Below are 17417 nucleotides of genomic sequence, written 5' to 3' on the forward strand. Positions count from 1 at the left end.
AAGAGAAAAAACAGTAAGTTTTTTTGAAGTTTAAGTTCAAATTTCTGGGCTGCACTAGATGATTTTCTTGAGTCCAGTGACAAGTCATTTCTGCAGATAACCCCACTCACCCAGTTAACTGAAGTAACTATATGCCAGTAATGTAGTATTGCCCAAGGCCAATCAGAACACTCATTGTAATTTCTAATCGGCTATGACAGCAGCCCTCCCTATTTGGATAATGGAAGAATAATTCGGTGGTTCTCAAACTGGGATCCACACAAACAGCAGAGGGGAGGGAAAAAAATGACACTTGGCAGCTGTGCCGTGAGTTACACCTGAAACTGTGCCAGTGTTCAAGGAGCATCTGAGCCTAATCCCACTCCAGGAAGAGCTTCAACAGGCAAGTTGCTGAACCTGTGTTACCATCCAGTTGAAGGGAAGAGAAGTTTTCACATCTCTAATCACAATGTTTATTGGATGGGGGAGATAGTGACTCCTATCTCTGTGGGAAGGAGTTTGATTTTTGGGCACTTACCTTTGCTTGGCAGCTGTAGGGACTGCATTGCATGGTGGTTGTGTTGGGCACCAAGTGATGGTGGTGATAATGGGTAGGATTTTTTTTTTTTTTTTTAAGTTTTGTAAAGAGCTGTGACTTGTTAGAGATTAAATAAAGCCACTTCATGTAAACCCAAAAAAATAGCAATTCATAATTAAGAGTTTGTCACATGATTTAGGAAATGGAGTGCTTAACATTACTGCAGAGACAGCCACTCAGAAATGAGAAAGTTCAACTTTGTAATTATGCAAGTCACACTCATGCTGGGAAAAGAAAACTTGAACACGAGGGTAGAGCAGGTACTTGGAAAGAAAGACAGATCAGAAAGGCACAAACACGGTTTAAAAACAGTTCAGTTAAATAACTAACTTCAGCTGCATTCTGGAAGGAGTACATTTAAATTTCCACAGAAGCACTATGCAAGAGCTTCAAACATGGAGTTGCAGGAAAGGGAGGAATATTAGGGTTTCCAATTGAGGGGAAAGCTGTCTGAACTACCACTTTCAGTTTCATGGTCAAGACAATAAGCATCAAACCCAAAGCCAGTTGATGGGAAATGGTTTTTAATTGCCATAAAAAAGGAATTCAACAAAACAGTCCAGTTATTCTATACAATTTAGTATTACAAGCAAGTTAATGGAATATACAGCAAAGATCTGCCAAGAAACTCAAGCAAACAATATATTACATCAGAATTTCCTCCAGGTATGCACATCACATTTGTCAGGTCCACTTTTCCATGCGTCAACAGGTTTAAAAGCAGACCATCATTGGCCTAGACTGAAAAACTGATAAATTCAGTAGCTTGAGTTTGATTTCCACCAGCTGTTGGTCATTTATAGGTATTTTGGAAGATCCTTTTCAATCACCTGTTTGAAATAAAGACAAACTGTAAATGTCAAATACTTATGATTACAACCTATTGCTTGACATCACTTCTTATTCATGACCTAGGACTGGATTAAGGGTCAGTGGTCATTAGCAGGCTACAACGGTGCCTGCAACTGTATTTCGAGACAACCTCCAACAGGGAAGCACTTCTGCAAGATTAAGAGATGTACTTTTTTTTAATATAAAAATGTGGAGGTCAGCTGTAATCATACCAGTCAGCACAGGCTTCCATTTACTAACCTGAAAGATTCCACCAGATGGAAGGGCTTCTTTAAAAGCCTATTACAAACTATAGTTACAATTGCAGCTCTGCAGTCCAACCCAGACCATTTAAAAAAAACAGCTGCAATGCTGACCCCACCCTCCCAAACTTTTTCCAGCAGTATAATCCATTTTGTGATTAAAGACCTAGTAATCTATGGGTTATGCATGAATGATGACAGTTGTCAGGATGAGCGATTAGCAAAGAGCATTGGAGTAAAAAAAATCCAAGTCTGGAGGGTAATAAAGGCATGTGAGGGTTTTAGCAGATGGACTGAGACAGGCAAATAGGAGACATAAGGAGGCAATGTTGGTGGAGGTTATGGCATGTAAAATTTAAATCAGGGTCAAATAGGATGCAAATAGTCTGGTTCATCCTGCAGCAGTGGTGAGGAAACAAAGTTTGTGGCCAGGCTAGAGACAATGGCTTTGGGTCTTCCCATGTTAAGCTGGTGAAAGCAAAAATCCATCAAAGTCTGGCAGTCCAACAGCAGAGAGGCCAGTTAGACATCAAAATTGGGATCTGTGTGGAGACTGACTATGTGCAGATGATATTGATAAAAGGGCATGAGGAGGAAGCCATGGACATAGAATTGGGCAAACAATTTTAAATTTTGTTTTAAAAAAAGGTTCCAGTCAGCTGCAAGCAAATACTGGCTTTTCAGAGTCAAACCAAAAATCAGTACAAACAAGATACTTTAAAAATGAAATGAAATGCATTCATTCAATACATCCTCAACTCAACACCTCCTCCCAATTAGAATTTTATTCAGCCATGTGTGACCAGGGTGACTGAAAATACTGGGCCAACATTTGAGAGCGGAGGCTTCCCACAGGTGGATGCCTCCGACCTGCAAAATGTTTAAGTACCTGGTGGCCCAGGGGAGGTATGGAGGCTTGCGATCCTGGGCCTCTGGGTCCACAGGCAGAGCCCCACGTATCCCAGGAGGGGGGGGGGGGGGCATGCGCGCAGTTCGTAGGTGCTCCTGGGATCATATCTCCATAAAAAAGGGAATCCCCATTCATACTTATGACAGTCCTGTACATTCAGAACTGTCATAAGTATGACTGGGGATCACCTAAAAAACACATTAAATAATTTAATGATTTTTAAAAAAAATATTTAAATAGCATTTTAATTAAACAAAACTAATTTTTTGAAAGTAGTTAATGTTTTTACAGGGCTAAAAAGAAACTTCCCTTTTGAAGAGTATTTTTAATTTATAAATGAGTGATAACATTTTTTTTTTCTATTTATTAAAACTCTTATGCTGGTAAAAGTAGGCCTTACACCTGCTTTTACCAGGCACAATAATTTCACGGGCATTCAGCGGGTGGAGGTTGTGCAAATAGCACAACTCTCCACCCGCAGAGGCCCATCTCCTGGGGATGCAGAGGATTTGAGAAATCTTGACAGATCGCAGGTGCTGGGTTTCAGCACATGCGCTTCGTATGCCTAAACCCAGAACTTGTGCGGCCCCTACGCACCCGTGGGGGGTTGCAAAATACAGCCCACTGTTACCAGTCAGTATGGAGATATGAAATGCTTCCTGCACCAATAGGAAAGCAGCTGCATGCCATTTATAAAACCTCAATACAAATTCTGAAAACTAACAAAAGGGCAGCAGTAGAAAAACTAAAAAGGAGCTACAATAGATGGGGCTGGTATACATTGACTCAAACTAGACCTAAAAAGCAATGTTAACTGGTGCTCTCTCCAAAGATATTAACATCTTTGGATTGACAATATCCCCATTCTGAAGAATTAGGATTAGTGTCTGGGTGGAGCAAACTCAAGTCACTCCATCCGGGGAGGGAAATCTTGCATTTTATAATTATAATGAGAATGTAGAGATGTTCATCTAGATCGCAAGCCAAGTACCATTTTCCTTTACTTGATTTTTAGTCCGGTGTCTGTTCTCTAGTTACTCGGTTTTCTGCTCCGTGTGTCAATTCTTTTGTTGCCTTGCCTGCTGGTCTTTGTCTCACTGCACTGAGTTGCTCAAAAGATTTGAGACTCCGGATACAAAGCCAAAACTACGATACCTTCTAACAGACCACTAAAGCATCTCTGGGATGCATCAGTAGAAAATTTCAAATGCAGGAGCTTACTCCGCAAGGAAACACCATAGAAGCGTGTTAGTTACAGCGAATTCAGAAACCCATGGACACAGGAACACCGAGCTACCCTCATTACTTGCAATCTGAAGTCCTCAACAACCCCAATGGGAAAGTGTCTCCGAAAACAGTCACACCAGAAAATTAGTTTTGCTCTTAGTTTCCACATTCAATTATGCTTGCATATCAGAAGTCATTTTAACTGCAAAAATTCAAGGAAAAAACCCTCCCCAAAACTGATAATTGGGTATGGACAAAAAAAAGTCAGTTTGATTGTCACTCTGAACATATGCAACATCAGAAGGGGTCTAAAGTGGTAAAAGAACAGGAACTTTTCATAATCCATAAGTCTATTCAATACAAACCCCTGACGGCTCACTTGGCAGTGTAGCTGATCCAGACTAATTAAGAGGCTCTAGGTCCAATTTATGGTCTGTGCCGATAGCCTCTCAGGTGTTACCCTAGTGACAACAACTGGCATCAATGCTCTTTGGCTAAAAAAAAGGGGTGGAATTTAAAAAGGGAAAGGAGTAAGAGAAAACCCACATACTAGAATTCCTCCACTCACTACACAACAGTTCCTGCTGGAAAGGGTCAGAGAAGTGATGCAGCCAATCAACTAGCCTGCCAGGAGCTCCCACATGAATAACCATTTGGGCACGCTCCCAGGAGGTTGACCAGTGCCCATGAAACCATACATCAGTACTTTCCAGCAGGGGTGGGGGTGGGGGGGGAGGCACAAGGAGAAACCCCATCCCAATATAATAGCTGGAACTTAAAGTGTTTGTGGATAAAGAGTTCATAAAGACAACAGTAGCACAGCATGTCATTATACACCTTCAAATTCCCCAAAAGGAATAAGTATTCTATTTCAAATGACTTTAGCCATAGACATGGATTATGCTGCACTAGGTGGTGAACAGAAACCAAGTCAGCTGCTGCAACTCACTTTCAATTATTACACTGGATTGAATTAGACATTCTTTGCACCAGACACATTTATGCAACAAAGTCATTTTGAGACCACTAGAAATAATACTTGGATTTTAACTTTTGCATGAGCATCTATCAGTCAAAAACCAATACTGGACAATATACTTCATGTGGAAACAAAAAAAGCTTGCTGAAAGTAATCTGGAACACTAGTGTGGGACTACACAAATGTAGCCATTTCAAAACAGAGTGCTGGTACAAGACTTCAAGCAAAGTAGGCTTCAATTTGGTAGCAACTTCAAACCAAAGACTTCCAGCTGTACAGATGGTCTGTCGATGGTATATTGACTACCTATCCTAAAGTTGCATGAATACAGTTCACATGAAGAGGTTGGTTTCAATTTACTTACCACAGGGTCATCCATGGGAGAATACCTCTTGACAACCTGACCCTCCTTGTTAATCAGAAACTAGAAAAGAGGGGGGGGGGGGGAAATGTTAGCAAGTCACTTGGGATCATCATATGTTAAGTCTTGAAAGCATAAATAATGTAAAAACCATTCCAGTTTTGAATTTTTATTTCAAGTTCTGTAGAAATATGTACATGCTGGATATTAGAGCAACTAGCTGCCATACCTTGGTGAAGTTCCACTTAATGGCACTGTAAGAGAAAGTGAAAGCTTTAGATTTCCTTGAAGACACATCATGCAGAGGTTATGAGAGTTGTGACAATTCCACATTGAACATGTTTATTCAATTATCCTGACAAACTGATGGAAGTTTAATCATCAAGTGAACTGGGTAGTACACCTTTAAGGGGCTTAACACTCTTCAAACCAGGGAGATTTAGTGATTTAGCTTCTTAAGCACACCATGTCAATTTTAAGGTACCACCACACCTTGGGTTGAAAGTGTCCATAACCACTTCAGGAGTTGCCATCAGTCTCTAGAACTGAAACACTAGGGTGGGGGAGGGGAGCAAACAGATAATCATTCTAATCTTGTCAACCTCCCATTCAAGAAAGATGCCACACTTATTAAAAACATTCCATTCCTCATTCAAATTGGGTAGTTACTTATTGATTTATACTTACTTTCCCAAGAGCCCTTTCCCTTTGGGCTGCTCTTTCATCCATTTCCAGAGAGGGTGGGCATTATCCCCATTTACATCGATTTTACTGTACATGTCGAACTTTACATTGTAACCTTTTGCAAACTCTTTAATTAGTTCCTCATTTCCAGGCTCCTGGAAATAAATGACAGCATTTCAAGATGTATTAATTCAAACTAGAAAATCTGAATTCAATTCAACTTTCTATACATCAGACTGCAGTAGTGTCTGAAATATAAGAGTTGAAATTCAGTAACTAAAGATTTACATCAAGGATTTGTTGGAGTGCAACTTGTATGTGGACAACATGCTAGCACTGACCAGGGGAGGGGGGGGGGGGGGGGAAGCAAAAAAGGATGACAAATTTCTTTAGTGTTTAGAAATTAACTACTCAAGACTACGCCACTTATGATTTTAAAAATAGTTCATTCAGTTTGAACTAGGTTCAAATCAGAAATGTAATGACAACTTACAAATCCTAACTTCCTAAAATTCTGGACCAAATTTAAATAGTTGTTGGTACAGTATTTTAAACTATGCAAGAATAAGAGATTATTTGTGAAAGATGGAAAGTCAAGATTTCTGAATGGAGACACTTTCTTTTCACCTGGCTTAAAAGTTATGGAAGGACAGCAAGTCACTGAAACTTATCCTTCATTGGGACTACCCATCAGGAAACTCCCAACTCAATCATTAATACACACAGGATGGAAATCCACATACATTGCATGTTCAACTTTCTGCATTTTCCCCAAAGCTTACCTGCTTGCCAAACTGATTGCAGGGGAAACCCAAAATCCGTAAACCTTGGTCAGCATACTGGGTATACATGTGAGCAAGCTGAGTGTAGTTTACGGAAGTCTTTCCTCATTTGGAGGCCACGTTTGTGATAATGGAGACAAATCCCCTAAAAAACAAAAAGATTCAAAAGACTGCTGCTGATTTGTTTGTGTGTCGGGGGGGGGGGGGGGGGGGGGGGGAGACCACCACCACAGGGCATATTAACAGATGCATGCACTGAAAGCATAACCACATCAGGGCAATTACTAGTACTTGCACAGCACAAAATAAAAAAGCTTGGTTATACTTGTATTGCATCAAAGGCATCAAGGTACATCAAAGATATCAAGGTACAAAGGGCAGGGGGAGGCTTTAATAGCTGGGAATTGCATCAGACTAAACAAAACTGCAATTTTGCACTCTAGACAAATACAATGTTAGAGGAATTTACTGTGCTAAAACTCAGTATTTCTCAGTCTTGCCAAAACAAAATATATTCCCTTTGTTCACCAAGGAGCAGTTTTTGAAATCCAACTAACTAAAAAAAAGCCAAAACAGCCTTGGATCCCAACTAACTACACAAGGTGATCAAGGTTTTCAAACCTTGGTTGAGATTGGTGAAAACACTTCTGTCCTAGTGCATTAATTCAGATACCAACATTAAAGCTGGAAACTGGTGGTCTAAAGCTTTACCATCTCAGTTTATAAAGGCAGATGAAATTCCCATGCTTTAGACTTGAAATCCCATCTTGCCAGAATCACCTTCAACCAATTTTTGGGCTCCCTGGGAGCTAGCAATATTGAACACCACTGACCAGGTTTCCCTTATGACAGTTCCTTATTTAAAAACTTGTTCAACATCCTGTCACAAGATTTTGAATTGGCATAAACCAGTCAGCTGACACTGAACTAACTCAGTTTGAAACGTTCAAACAAAGTGAAAAAACTCAGCTCAGCACCACTAGTTCAGATTCATAGATCTTTCAGCACAAACATCTAGACGGAAACCAGTTGTATCGGCTTCTGCATTGGTAGCGTCAGAGACAGAAAGAAAAGGCAGCAAGCAAGCTGATTAACAGAAAATGCTGGAAACACTCAGCAGGCCAGGCAGCATCCATGGAGAGAGAAAGTTAATGTTTCAGGACTGTGACCCTGTCAGAACTGGAAAAAGTTAGGGATGCAACAGGTTAAGCAGGTGCAGAGGCAGGGGAAAAGAGTGTAAGGAACAAAAGGGACACAGTGTTAGGATGGAAGGCAGGAGAGATTAAATGTTGCAAATGGAGGCAGCAAAATTAACAGCTGCTGCCTGAAAAAAATGGGGGCGGGGGTTATAGTCTGAAATTGTGGAACTCAATGTGGAGTCCAGAAGGCTGTAACGTGCCTAATCAAAAGATGAGGCACTGTTCCTCAAGCTTACGTTGAGCTCCATTGGAACAGTGTACGAGGCTGAGGTCAGAGTGGGAGTGGAGCAGAGAATTAAAGTGACAAGTGACCGGAAGGTGTTCTGCAAAGCAGTCACCCAATCTAGGTTTGGTCTCCAATGTAAGAGACCAGTGAGCAGCGAATACAGTATACTAAATTGCAAGAAGTAGAAGCAAATCACTTCAACTTGGAAGGGGTGTTTGGGGCCCTGGACAGTGGGAAGGGAGGAGGTAGGGCAGGTGTTGCATCTCCTGCGCTTGCATGGGAAGGTGCTGTGGGGGAGGGGCTTATTGAGGAGTGGACCAGGGTGTTAGAGGGAGTGGTCCCTTTGGAATGCCAAAAAGGGGAGGATGTGTTTGGTAGTGGGATCATGATGGAGGTGGTGGAAAATGATCTGTTGAATGTGGAGGCTGGTGGGGTGAAAGGCAAGGACAAGAGGGACCCTATTGTGGTTCTGGGAGGGAGAAGGGGTGAGAGCAGAAGTGCGGGAAATGGAACAGACAGTCGAGGGCCATGCCAACTACAGTAGAGGAGAATCCTCGGTTGAGGAAAAAGGAAGACATCAGAAGCACTGGTATGGAAGGTGGCACCATCAGAACAGATGCGGCAGACGGAGAAACTGGGAGAATGGAATAGAGTCCTTACAGGAAGCGGGTTGGGAGGAAGTGTAGTTCAGGTAGCTGTGGGAGTCAGTGGGCTTGTAGTGGATGTTCGATTACGTGGTTTTCTAAATCAAGACGCACTATTTCGTCATTGCTACAGACTAATTATTCAGTTCAGTCAGTTAGAATGTCACACAGAACACAAGTTTGTTTTTTAATTTTGGGTTGTTGCTACTAGAGGAAAGGAAGGAGACACCAAGTTAGAATAGTCTGAAAAACCAAACATTAAGTGGCAATATCTAATTGCAATGCCCAATTTAACCACTGTCTTTTTAAACTCATTAGTGTTCATTTTCTCAATGCATTTGTGCATAGGCAGTAAAAAAAGTAACCCTTAATTACACCACAGTATCTTACAGGAGGCCACCAATCGCGCCTGCTCTTTGAAAGAGTGCTCCAATTAGTCCTGTCCCCTGCTCCATAGCCCTGCAAATATTTCCTTTTCAAGTATAAATCCAATTCCCTTTTAATAGCTACTATAGAATCTGCTTCCACCACCCCTTCAGGCAGTGCGTTCCTGAAGGAGAAAGAAAGGGAACCTAGCCATTGGCTGGAGTCATACCTAGCACACAAAGGAAGATGGTTCTAGTGATTGGAGGTCAATCATCACAGCCCCAGGACATTGCCCTGAGGAACTCCTGCAGCAATGTCCTAGACCCAACCATCTTCAGCTGCTTAAGTGGGGAGGTTCGCTGATGACTGCAGAGTGTTCAGTGCCATTCACAACTCCTCAGATAATGAAGCAATCATGCCCACATGCAGCAAGACCTGGACGACATTCAGGCTTGGGCTGGTAAGTGGCAGGCAACATTCATGCCACACAAGTAACAGGCAATGATCATCTCCAACAAGCAAGCGTCTAACCACTGCCCCTTTACATTCAACAGCATTACCATTGCCAAATCTCCCACCAACATCCCAAGGGTCACCATTGACCAGAAACTAAACTGGACCAGCCACAAATACTGTGGCAACAAGGAGGTCAGAGGCTGGGTATTCTGTGGCGCATGTCTCACCACCTAACTCCCCAAAGCCTTTCCACCATCTACAAGGCACAAGTAAGGAGTGTGATGGAATACACCCCAGGGGGGACAGGGATGCTACAAGTGAGCTAGGGTAGTGATGGAACTTGGCTGTGCTGTCCCATAAGTAAATAGCAGCAAATGTCTACATTCATACATAAAGGGTGGAGAGATGGGCAAAGTAGTGGAGAGTCTCTACCTGAAGAACCATACTCCAGAGTGAGTTTGACTTCAAGGGGACATGAGGAAAAACAACTGAGCCATGGTGACTTTAAAAAGAATGCCTCTTCCAATCATATTTGAGCCTGGTGAGTTGACTGAAATAGTCCAGGAGTTGGACTGTCATTTAGTTCTTTGTGGGATTTTATGAAAGATTTATTGTGGCAACTGTTTCAGATGGGAGAAGACAGTTGAATTGGGTTTTGCTCTTTCATTTGCTACAATGGAAAGCCTAGTGCCCAAGAGTCTTTGTGGAGAGATTGGAAATTTAAATGTAAGCAAGCTTTATTAGAAGCAGTTATCTAGTGATTGGGATTGAGCCAGAGCAAAATGCTTATCTACTCACTTGTATTTTTCCAGAGAGACCTCATTGCCATCTATGTCCTTGGCATCAAACTCAAAAATGGATGTGGCCTTATGCCAGTCTGCTGGTTGTGCACTCTGAAAGAGATTGTAGAGTATGAAGACATGTCCAATACATCCAAACCATCTGTTTGCTAAATTTTAAACAGCAGCTTCCAAGAGAAGAATTTGTGAACATCAATAATGGATACATCAGTTAGAACACAAGAATTTAGGGACACTCCAAGCATTGTATATTATAATTCAGCAGCCAGTTGGATCCAGTTTGTTCATGGCAGTCACTTTGCAAGTTGTAAACAGATAGTGAGGTGCTAAATGTAAAAAAAATTGTTCAAAAATAGAATTATTCTTTATCATTTGATGCAGAATTATTAGGAACTATAAAAAAAATTCAGTTTAAAAAAGATATTTCACTTAAATGCTGAAGGCATTTTGCAGTCCAAAGCCTCATGCAGAAATACTCATCCTTGGTCTACAGCCCAAATGCACTTCATGCATTTTGACAGAGGATGCACTGTTTAGGCAAGCTAGTTGATTTAGGGAAGACTAGTTATAATTTTAGCCTTAGTGTTAATTGGTTGAACAGGGCACCAATACATCGATGGATTAATTATGATCCACCATTAGCCAACAGACATTCCAACAGTTCCAGGCTGGTCAAAGCAGTCAACAGACTTCTGCTTAAAAATCAAATCCCATTTAATCCCTACTAAAATTCAGTTTTACATTTTAGACAGCAAATTCCTTACGTGTGAATGTAGTACTAATTCAATCCCATTCACCAGATAGTCACAACAGCTTTTTGAAGGAAACCCAACTTACATCTGCATTTCCAACCTTTCAGCACAAAGACTCCTAGTCACTAGACTAGCAAATCAAAACCCAATTCAGCAGTTAACTCCCATCTGAGCAGCCACAATAAATCATTTAGTTCTTTAAAAAAGGATTTTATGCAAGAAATTGCACCACTAACCTCCTACTCATGGACTACTTCAGGTTTGAATATGATTCAAAAAGAGGCAATCTTTAAAGTCACTGTGGCTCAGTTATTTCTCCTTCTAGATTATGGGTCTGTCAGCAGAGACTCTCCACACAACTTTGTCCATCTTGCCATCCTTTATGTACAAGTGCCTGTGGGATATCACAGCCAAGCCCAGTCACTACCCTAGCTAAATTGCAGCATCCCTGTCGCCCTGACTAAGATCAACTGATTCAGCAGAGAATTGAGCCGTGTGTGCTCAGCTGCCATTAAGGTAACCACCTCCGTCAGAGATATGCAGAGCAAGCCTTACAATAATTTGAGTTTCATTCAGTATAGGGATTTGAGCTACTGACCACTCTTCTTGATCCTGGTCAATCACAGGGTACAAACCAAAAGGGAAGGTAGCACTGCCCTAGCAAGATAGAGCACCCAATCAATCAATGTGCAACTCTTACATTGCATATTTAAATCTAGATCTTGAAGTTTTCAGACCATGGCAAGCAGCAAGATGGCAAATCAGCATTTCAGCCCGCATACATTTGAGATGTGAAGGAAAACCTCATGTCAAAGGATCTTGGATGAAGTCTTCAGTCAATATTGCCAAGTGGTTTACTGCAATTGGCATCTTTAATCATTTCAGTAATTTAGACTCCAGGTCATCATGAGGGAAACTAAAGCAACACTGAACCAGCTTCAAAACAGTCAGCTACTGACACAAGTAGCAACTTCAAAAAAGGAGTTCAAGTAATAAGCCATTATAATTAGACGGCTATAATTAAGTTAGATGGAGACAGTTTAAAAACAAAGTTTAAGATTTAACTTTTGGGACAATGCATCATACAACACATTAACATGGTACCAAAAGTCCATCTGTACAGCAAGGGTTACTGAAGGACACATTTAGATAAAAGACTGAAACTCAGTATTTATATTACCCAATAATCAACTCTGTTCCCCAAAGCTGGATTTAGATAGGAGCAGTTACTAATTAATTAGAGTAGCTGGGTTACTATGCAACAAACCAATTAATGTAAAACTAGCTGATCACCTGTGACATTGCCCACAGGTCAGCACAAAGTGACTTTCCCTTGGAATGCATTGGTGATGCTCTATCTATAGGTATGGGGATCTGCAGCTTCTAATGCTTCATCTAGTAGTTGAAGTGTGCAGCTACAGGCGTGACCATGTCAGAATGGTGACACCCAAATAAAAAAAAAAGTGCATGAAATGCAAACTTTAGAGATGTGTTCCAACTACATCAGATGCCACAGTAAGCAACATGGATATGCTATACAGCTAGACGACTTTGAGTTTAATACCAAATTGTCTGCAAGCTTATTCGTGAACATTGAAAAGCAGATTTTGATCATCAGTGGAACAAGTCTGGCATTAGGGTTGCATGTGTGTTTGAGATGATTCAAAATGGTGCTCATCAAGAAGAGCAAAGCAGATGATATTCATAATTCTTGGGCTACCCACCCCCTACAATTTGCAGACATTTCATATCAAACTGATGGCAGATCTCAGCCAGGGCCTCAGAGCTGTCCCCCACTTCCAAGGGTGAAGCCAGAGTTCCTTCTCTAGAAGACTATCCGTTATACCTGCTGGGAGCGTGCGAACAGGGATAAGATTAAGAGCTGATACCCTGCTGACAGAGAATGGACACTGACAAAATACCAGTGTGTTAGTGCCTCTGGGGAAATTGGAAAAAGACTACAAAAAAAAAGTCTGGTAATTGATTTTAAAGCATATATCAAACAAATTGACAGCCCAAAGTTTAGCTCTATATAGTTTACTAAAAAAGGAACATGCACAAAATAATATTGTTCTAGAAGATCTACTTGTGCTGGTATGGAGCAGACCCTAGACTATCTACAATCTGCCTTGCATGAAAATAATCCAAATAATACTGAATCTGGAGTCTCATGAGAACAAAGTCAAGAATCACTGAATCACCCAACTTTCCTAGCAAAAAAACTCAAAAGTCTCCTTTCTGAAACAAACAAAATCTGTCACAGTCCCATAAATACCAGCATGTGATCAGGTAGTTTGTAAATGCCTTTTTACCAGTCAACCGTGCCATATTTTGATTCAGAAATAGAAAGGATTGGAAAAACAAGTCAAAACAGGATTGAAATGTCAAAGCAATGTCATGAGAAATGCATTTACTGCCTTTACTAAAAAAAAAACTGGTAGTGAAGCAGTTTGAAACTGTCAACCCAGCAGCTTACACAAGATTTGGGGGGGGGGGGGGGGGGGGGGGAAGGAGGAGATGTCTGGTGTGTTATCAACACAAGGTCTTTTTTCTACAACTTCTCAATTAATGCACCTTGTAACAAGCTGGCCTTGTGGTTGTAAGGACCCACTGTTCTGGTGAGCGAGATCTTCATACCTCCAGACCCAGTGCACAGAATTCCAGACAAGAATTGGAACAAACATCAACACACTAAAGAATAAGACTGTATCGGGTGCAAAAAAAAAAGGGGCAGATAATTGTGCATGACATGCAGAAAAACTCAAATAAATCAAGCACCCAAGTCAGGCTGAACTCTGGGCGATTCATGACACCAGTGCCATTGATAGGAAGACTGATCACTTGTGTCCTAGACAGATACTGATGTTGCACTGTTCATACCTGTATGTAGAGTGTTGCTTGTAATTGGTAGGAACATTTAGGTTTAAGTCAATAAAACTGATTGAATCCAGTGGCCGAAGGTTTAAAAATCAATACCGAGTGGGCAAGATTAAACAACTCCCATAGATGTTTACATACGTGAAATGTGTGTGTATGGCACTAATAAGACACCCAAAAGAGTTCTCCTATGGCTCAATATCAGGCTATTGCAAGGCTTGCAAGCCAGAGTTCCCTCTTCTGGTTGCTTTCAAATGATTCCTGAAGTGAGGAGTGGGACTATTCCAGTGTTCAGCTTCAATAAAAGAAACAGCCCATCCCAGCCTACAGCAGCACTTGGTAGGACATCCACCATTGGACTGACAAGTGGCAGGTAATATTCCCACCACACAAGTGCCAACGAATAACCGTTTCCAAACGAGAAGCTCAACCATTGACCCCTGACATTTGTTGATGTCCCTGATCTAGTTAAGCTTCTCGTCGGTGACATCATTGTGGCTACAAGATTGGGGTAAAGGCTGGGTCGCTGCAGCACGCGTCTCCCATCTTAACCCCCGAATGCCTCACCAAACATCTACAAGGCTCAAGTCAGGAGTGTGATGGAAAACTCACCACTTGCCTGGACAGGTTCAGCCACAACACAAGCAGCTCATTATTTAGAATGAAGCTGTTCATTTGACTGGCATGACTACCATTGGACTCAATAGCCACCGCCTCCACCACGGTCACAGCACTATAGCATCTCACTAACCTTGCTTCAACAGCACCTCCAACCAAACATACCAAGAATAGCGAGAACACCATCACCTTCAGGTCACGCACTATCCCGACTTGAGTCATGCATAACTGTTCCTACATTGTCACTGGGCCGAAATCTTGGAATTCTCTACGCAAGTGTGGGAGCACCAAGAGCACAAGGACTGCCTTGGTTCAATGTGGTAGCCCATCACCCTCAGGACAACTAGGACAGGACACTAACTGTAACCTTGCCATTAGCACCCACATCCCATGAACAGGTTATATATAAAAAGGTTCAGGCGTGTTCATTTCCACCACCCCCTTGCATGAAAATAAAACAAACATGACTGGACTGGTGAAATAGGTCTACCTGAATCTTTAAAGCTGTTGTATGCAAACTGCCCAAGGGTCAGTTATAGCTCATTTCCTTTACAGTTACAGACCTACTGCTACCATGTCTCTAATCCTATATTCATGATCCACCCACTACAGTTAGTCACCAGGCCTGAACTCACTGCTGTTCTCAAACTGGACAAAAAAAAGAGGGGCTGCTACCCCAGTATCAAAAGCAAGTGAAAAAACATTAGAATTGAAGGACAAAATCTCAGTCCCTACATTTCATCCTCTCTCCTAGAGTCAACAACTACAGTGTGGCATACTTGAACTGTGAACTGAAACATGTATCGACATAGATTCACACCTCATCACTCGATGGTACAGTGGCTCTCAATGAAGTTTGTGGAGGGCAAAATATTTGACAAAAGTGGTTTCAAATAGTACAAGAAAACTCTCATCAGCTTGCACAGTAGCAGCGAGTATCTTTTGCTCATTTCACTCTCCCATGAAATTGTCATTAAAAAAAAATCACAATTCCAATCAGGTCACACGATACAACAGTGGCGTGGAGTTAGCCAATCAGAACCATTTCCTGACCACAATAAAGATTGCAAGATAATTACCAAAATACTAACAGATGCACTTTGGTCCCCATTTCACATGATGAGGGAATGTCCTGGATGAGCTACGGCACCGCAACACGCATTCAAATTTACAAGGAATCTGAAACGCCATTATACATGCACATCTCAACTGCCTGGTATTGCAAGGGAGGCTGCACAGGCTGGGTGGTGTGGAGAAGGCAGCCTGGTTTACATGTTGCAATATCGCAGTTATACATTTGTCCATTAATCTACTATTCCGTTGGACCAGGAGTTGCATTTGACCGCAAGTCCAGCACTGCTGAACGCAAAGCAAATGGTCTTTCCTGTTAATTTCATCATCGACTCGCGCTCAGCTCGCTCCCAGGATAGCGAACTTCTGCTGTTCGAAACTAACAAGAGCTTTAATATAGGAATGAAATGAGGCTTTGTTCCAATGATGGTCATGGGGTCTCCCGGATCAAAAACCTCCAGTATATACTGCGGTTAAAAGGGAAGTGACCGACAATTATTAAACCTGGTACAATCAGACTTTGAAGCGTGGTGGAACTCGGACTCCATCAGTCAGGTTAACAAATGCTGCAGTTTTTAAACACCCACTGGGCTGAAAAAGGAGTGTAAATCCCATTAAACACGCTCAAGCTTTTGGAAGGCGGCTGGCAACATGAACAGGCCCGAAACGGGAAGAATGCAGCAATGCGCCAGGATTTGGGATGGTGCTTTGTGGGACTTGTGGTTCAGGGGTGAGGAATTCTCCCGGGTTCCTTACCAAGGTCAGCCCGACCCAACACCGACAGCCGCGTGTTGAGGAAAGCTCCACACACCAGACACGATTTGCCTGCTCGGTTCTCCCCAAGCATGCTACTGGACCCCTGCCGGGTGTTCCCAACCTCTTCTGCTTTTCTTTCGTTGCTGACAACTACAAGCCCCGAGAGGCTTAGCGAGCGCAGTGCAAACTGCGGAGGATTTGAATGTACCCTGTCCTTCTAAAAATAAATAGAATTTTTTCTGCAACTCGATACAATGATTCCCCGCCGCCGCCCCGTGATCCGAACATGGCAACAATGTGTCACTGATGTGAAACACTCACCATCGTCGCTGCTGTCCTCGGCCGCTCTTCCACTGCACCCACGCGAAACACTCGCCGTATAAAGTGGCAACTGCGGCTGATCATAGCCCTGTAACAACACGAGCGAGTGAGTCACCGCCAGGGAGCTTTAAATCCGCCTCCGCTACCAGCCTATTGGTCCAATCGCCATCAGCAGGGTGGCCCTGGAGCTGGAGCACGTGGTGTCCGCCGGCACGCTCGATCACTTTCGTGACCGGTGGGCGCCGCTGGGACTGGAGTGCATAATTGGGCTGGAGAACCAAATTTTAATTTGATTAGTAAGGTTTATTTGGAGTTTTATTGGTTTATTTACAGTTTTATAGTTTATTTACAGTTTTTATTTGTCTAAATTTATGGGTTCACAAAAAGAGGATCGCCATCAGCAGAATTGCAGAAGCACCGCCCATTCTCCGGCAAAACGAAAAGCTTTTTATTGCTGTGAAGCTACTCCTGTAAAACCTTACATCACAATCTCTTTCATTTGAAGTTTGTTTAATTTACAGTCAAATTTGTTAATGTACCCACCAAAAAGAGTACACTGAAAAGCTTTATTAGTTACAGTTTGTTTTAGTGCACCCAACCAAAAGAGTACATCACAATCTCATTCCCCGCCCAGGCTGTCTGCCTTTTCTGCAGCCTAGAGGAGTCCGTGTTCCATGTTTATATTCAATGTGTGAGGTTGAAGCCCCTGTTCCATTA

General features: G+C 42.1%; 1 protein-coding gene across 1 annotated transcript; it reads right to left on the bottom strand.

Annotated features, from left to right (window-relative positions):
• Nucleotides 1-1084: 1084 nt before the first annotated feature.
• On the bottom strand, nucleotides 1085-16833 carry gpx4b (glutathione peroxidase 4b). The gene is made up of 7 exons (XM_086004621.1): nucleotides 16701-16833; nucleotides 10304-10398; nucleotides 6615-6759; nucleotides 5836-5987; nucleotides 5378-5402; nucleotides 5152-5211; nucleotides 1085-1407 (listed from the first exon to the last, which is right to left on the bottom strand). Exons 1-7 carry the CDS (start codon nucleotides 16782-16784, stop codon nucleotides 1375-1377), a joined length of 594 nt encoding a protein of 197 aa, XP_085860747.1. The 5' UTR covers nucleotides 16785-16833; the 3' UTR covers nucleotides 1085-1374.
• Nucleotides 16834-17417: the final 584 nt, after the last annotated feature.

Source organism: Somniosus microcephalus, chromosome 13, assembly GCF_052327205.1.
Source record: "Somniosus microcephalus isolate GS21.2 chromosome 13, FLI_Smic_1.0, whole genome shotgun sequence".
NCBI classification, from domain to species: domain Eukaryota; kingdom Metazoa; phylum Chordata; class Chondrichthyes; order Squaliformes; family Somniosidae; genus Somniosus; species Somniosus microcephalus.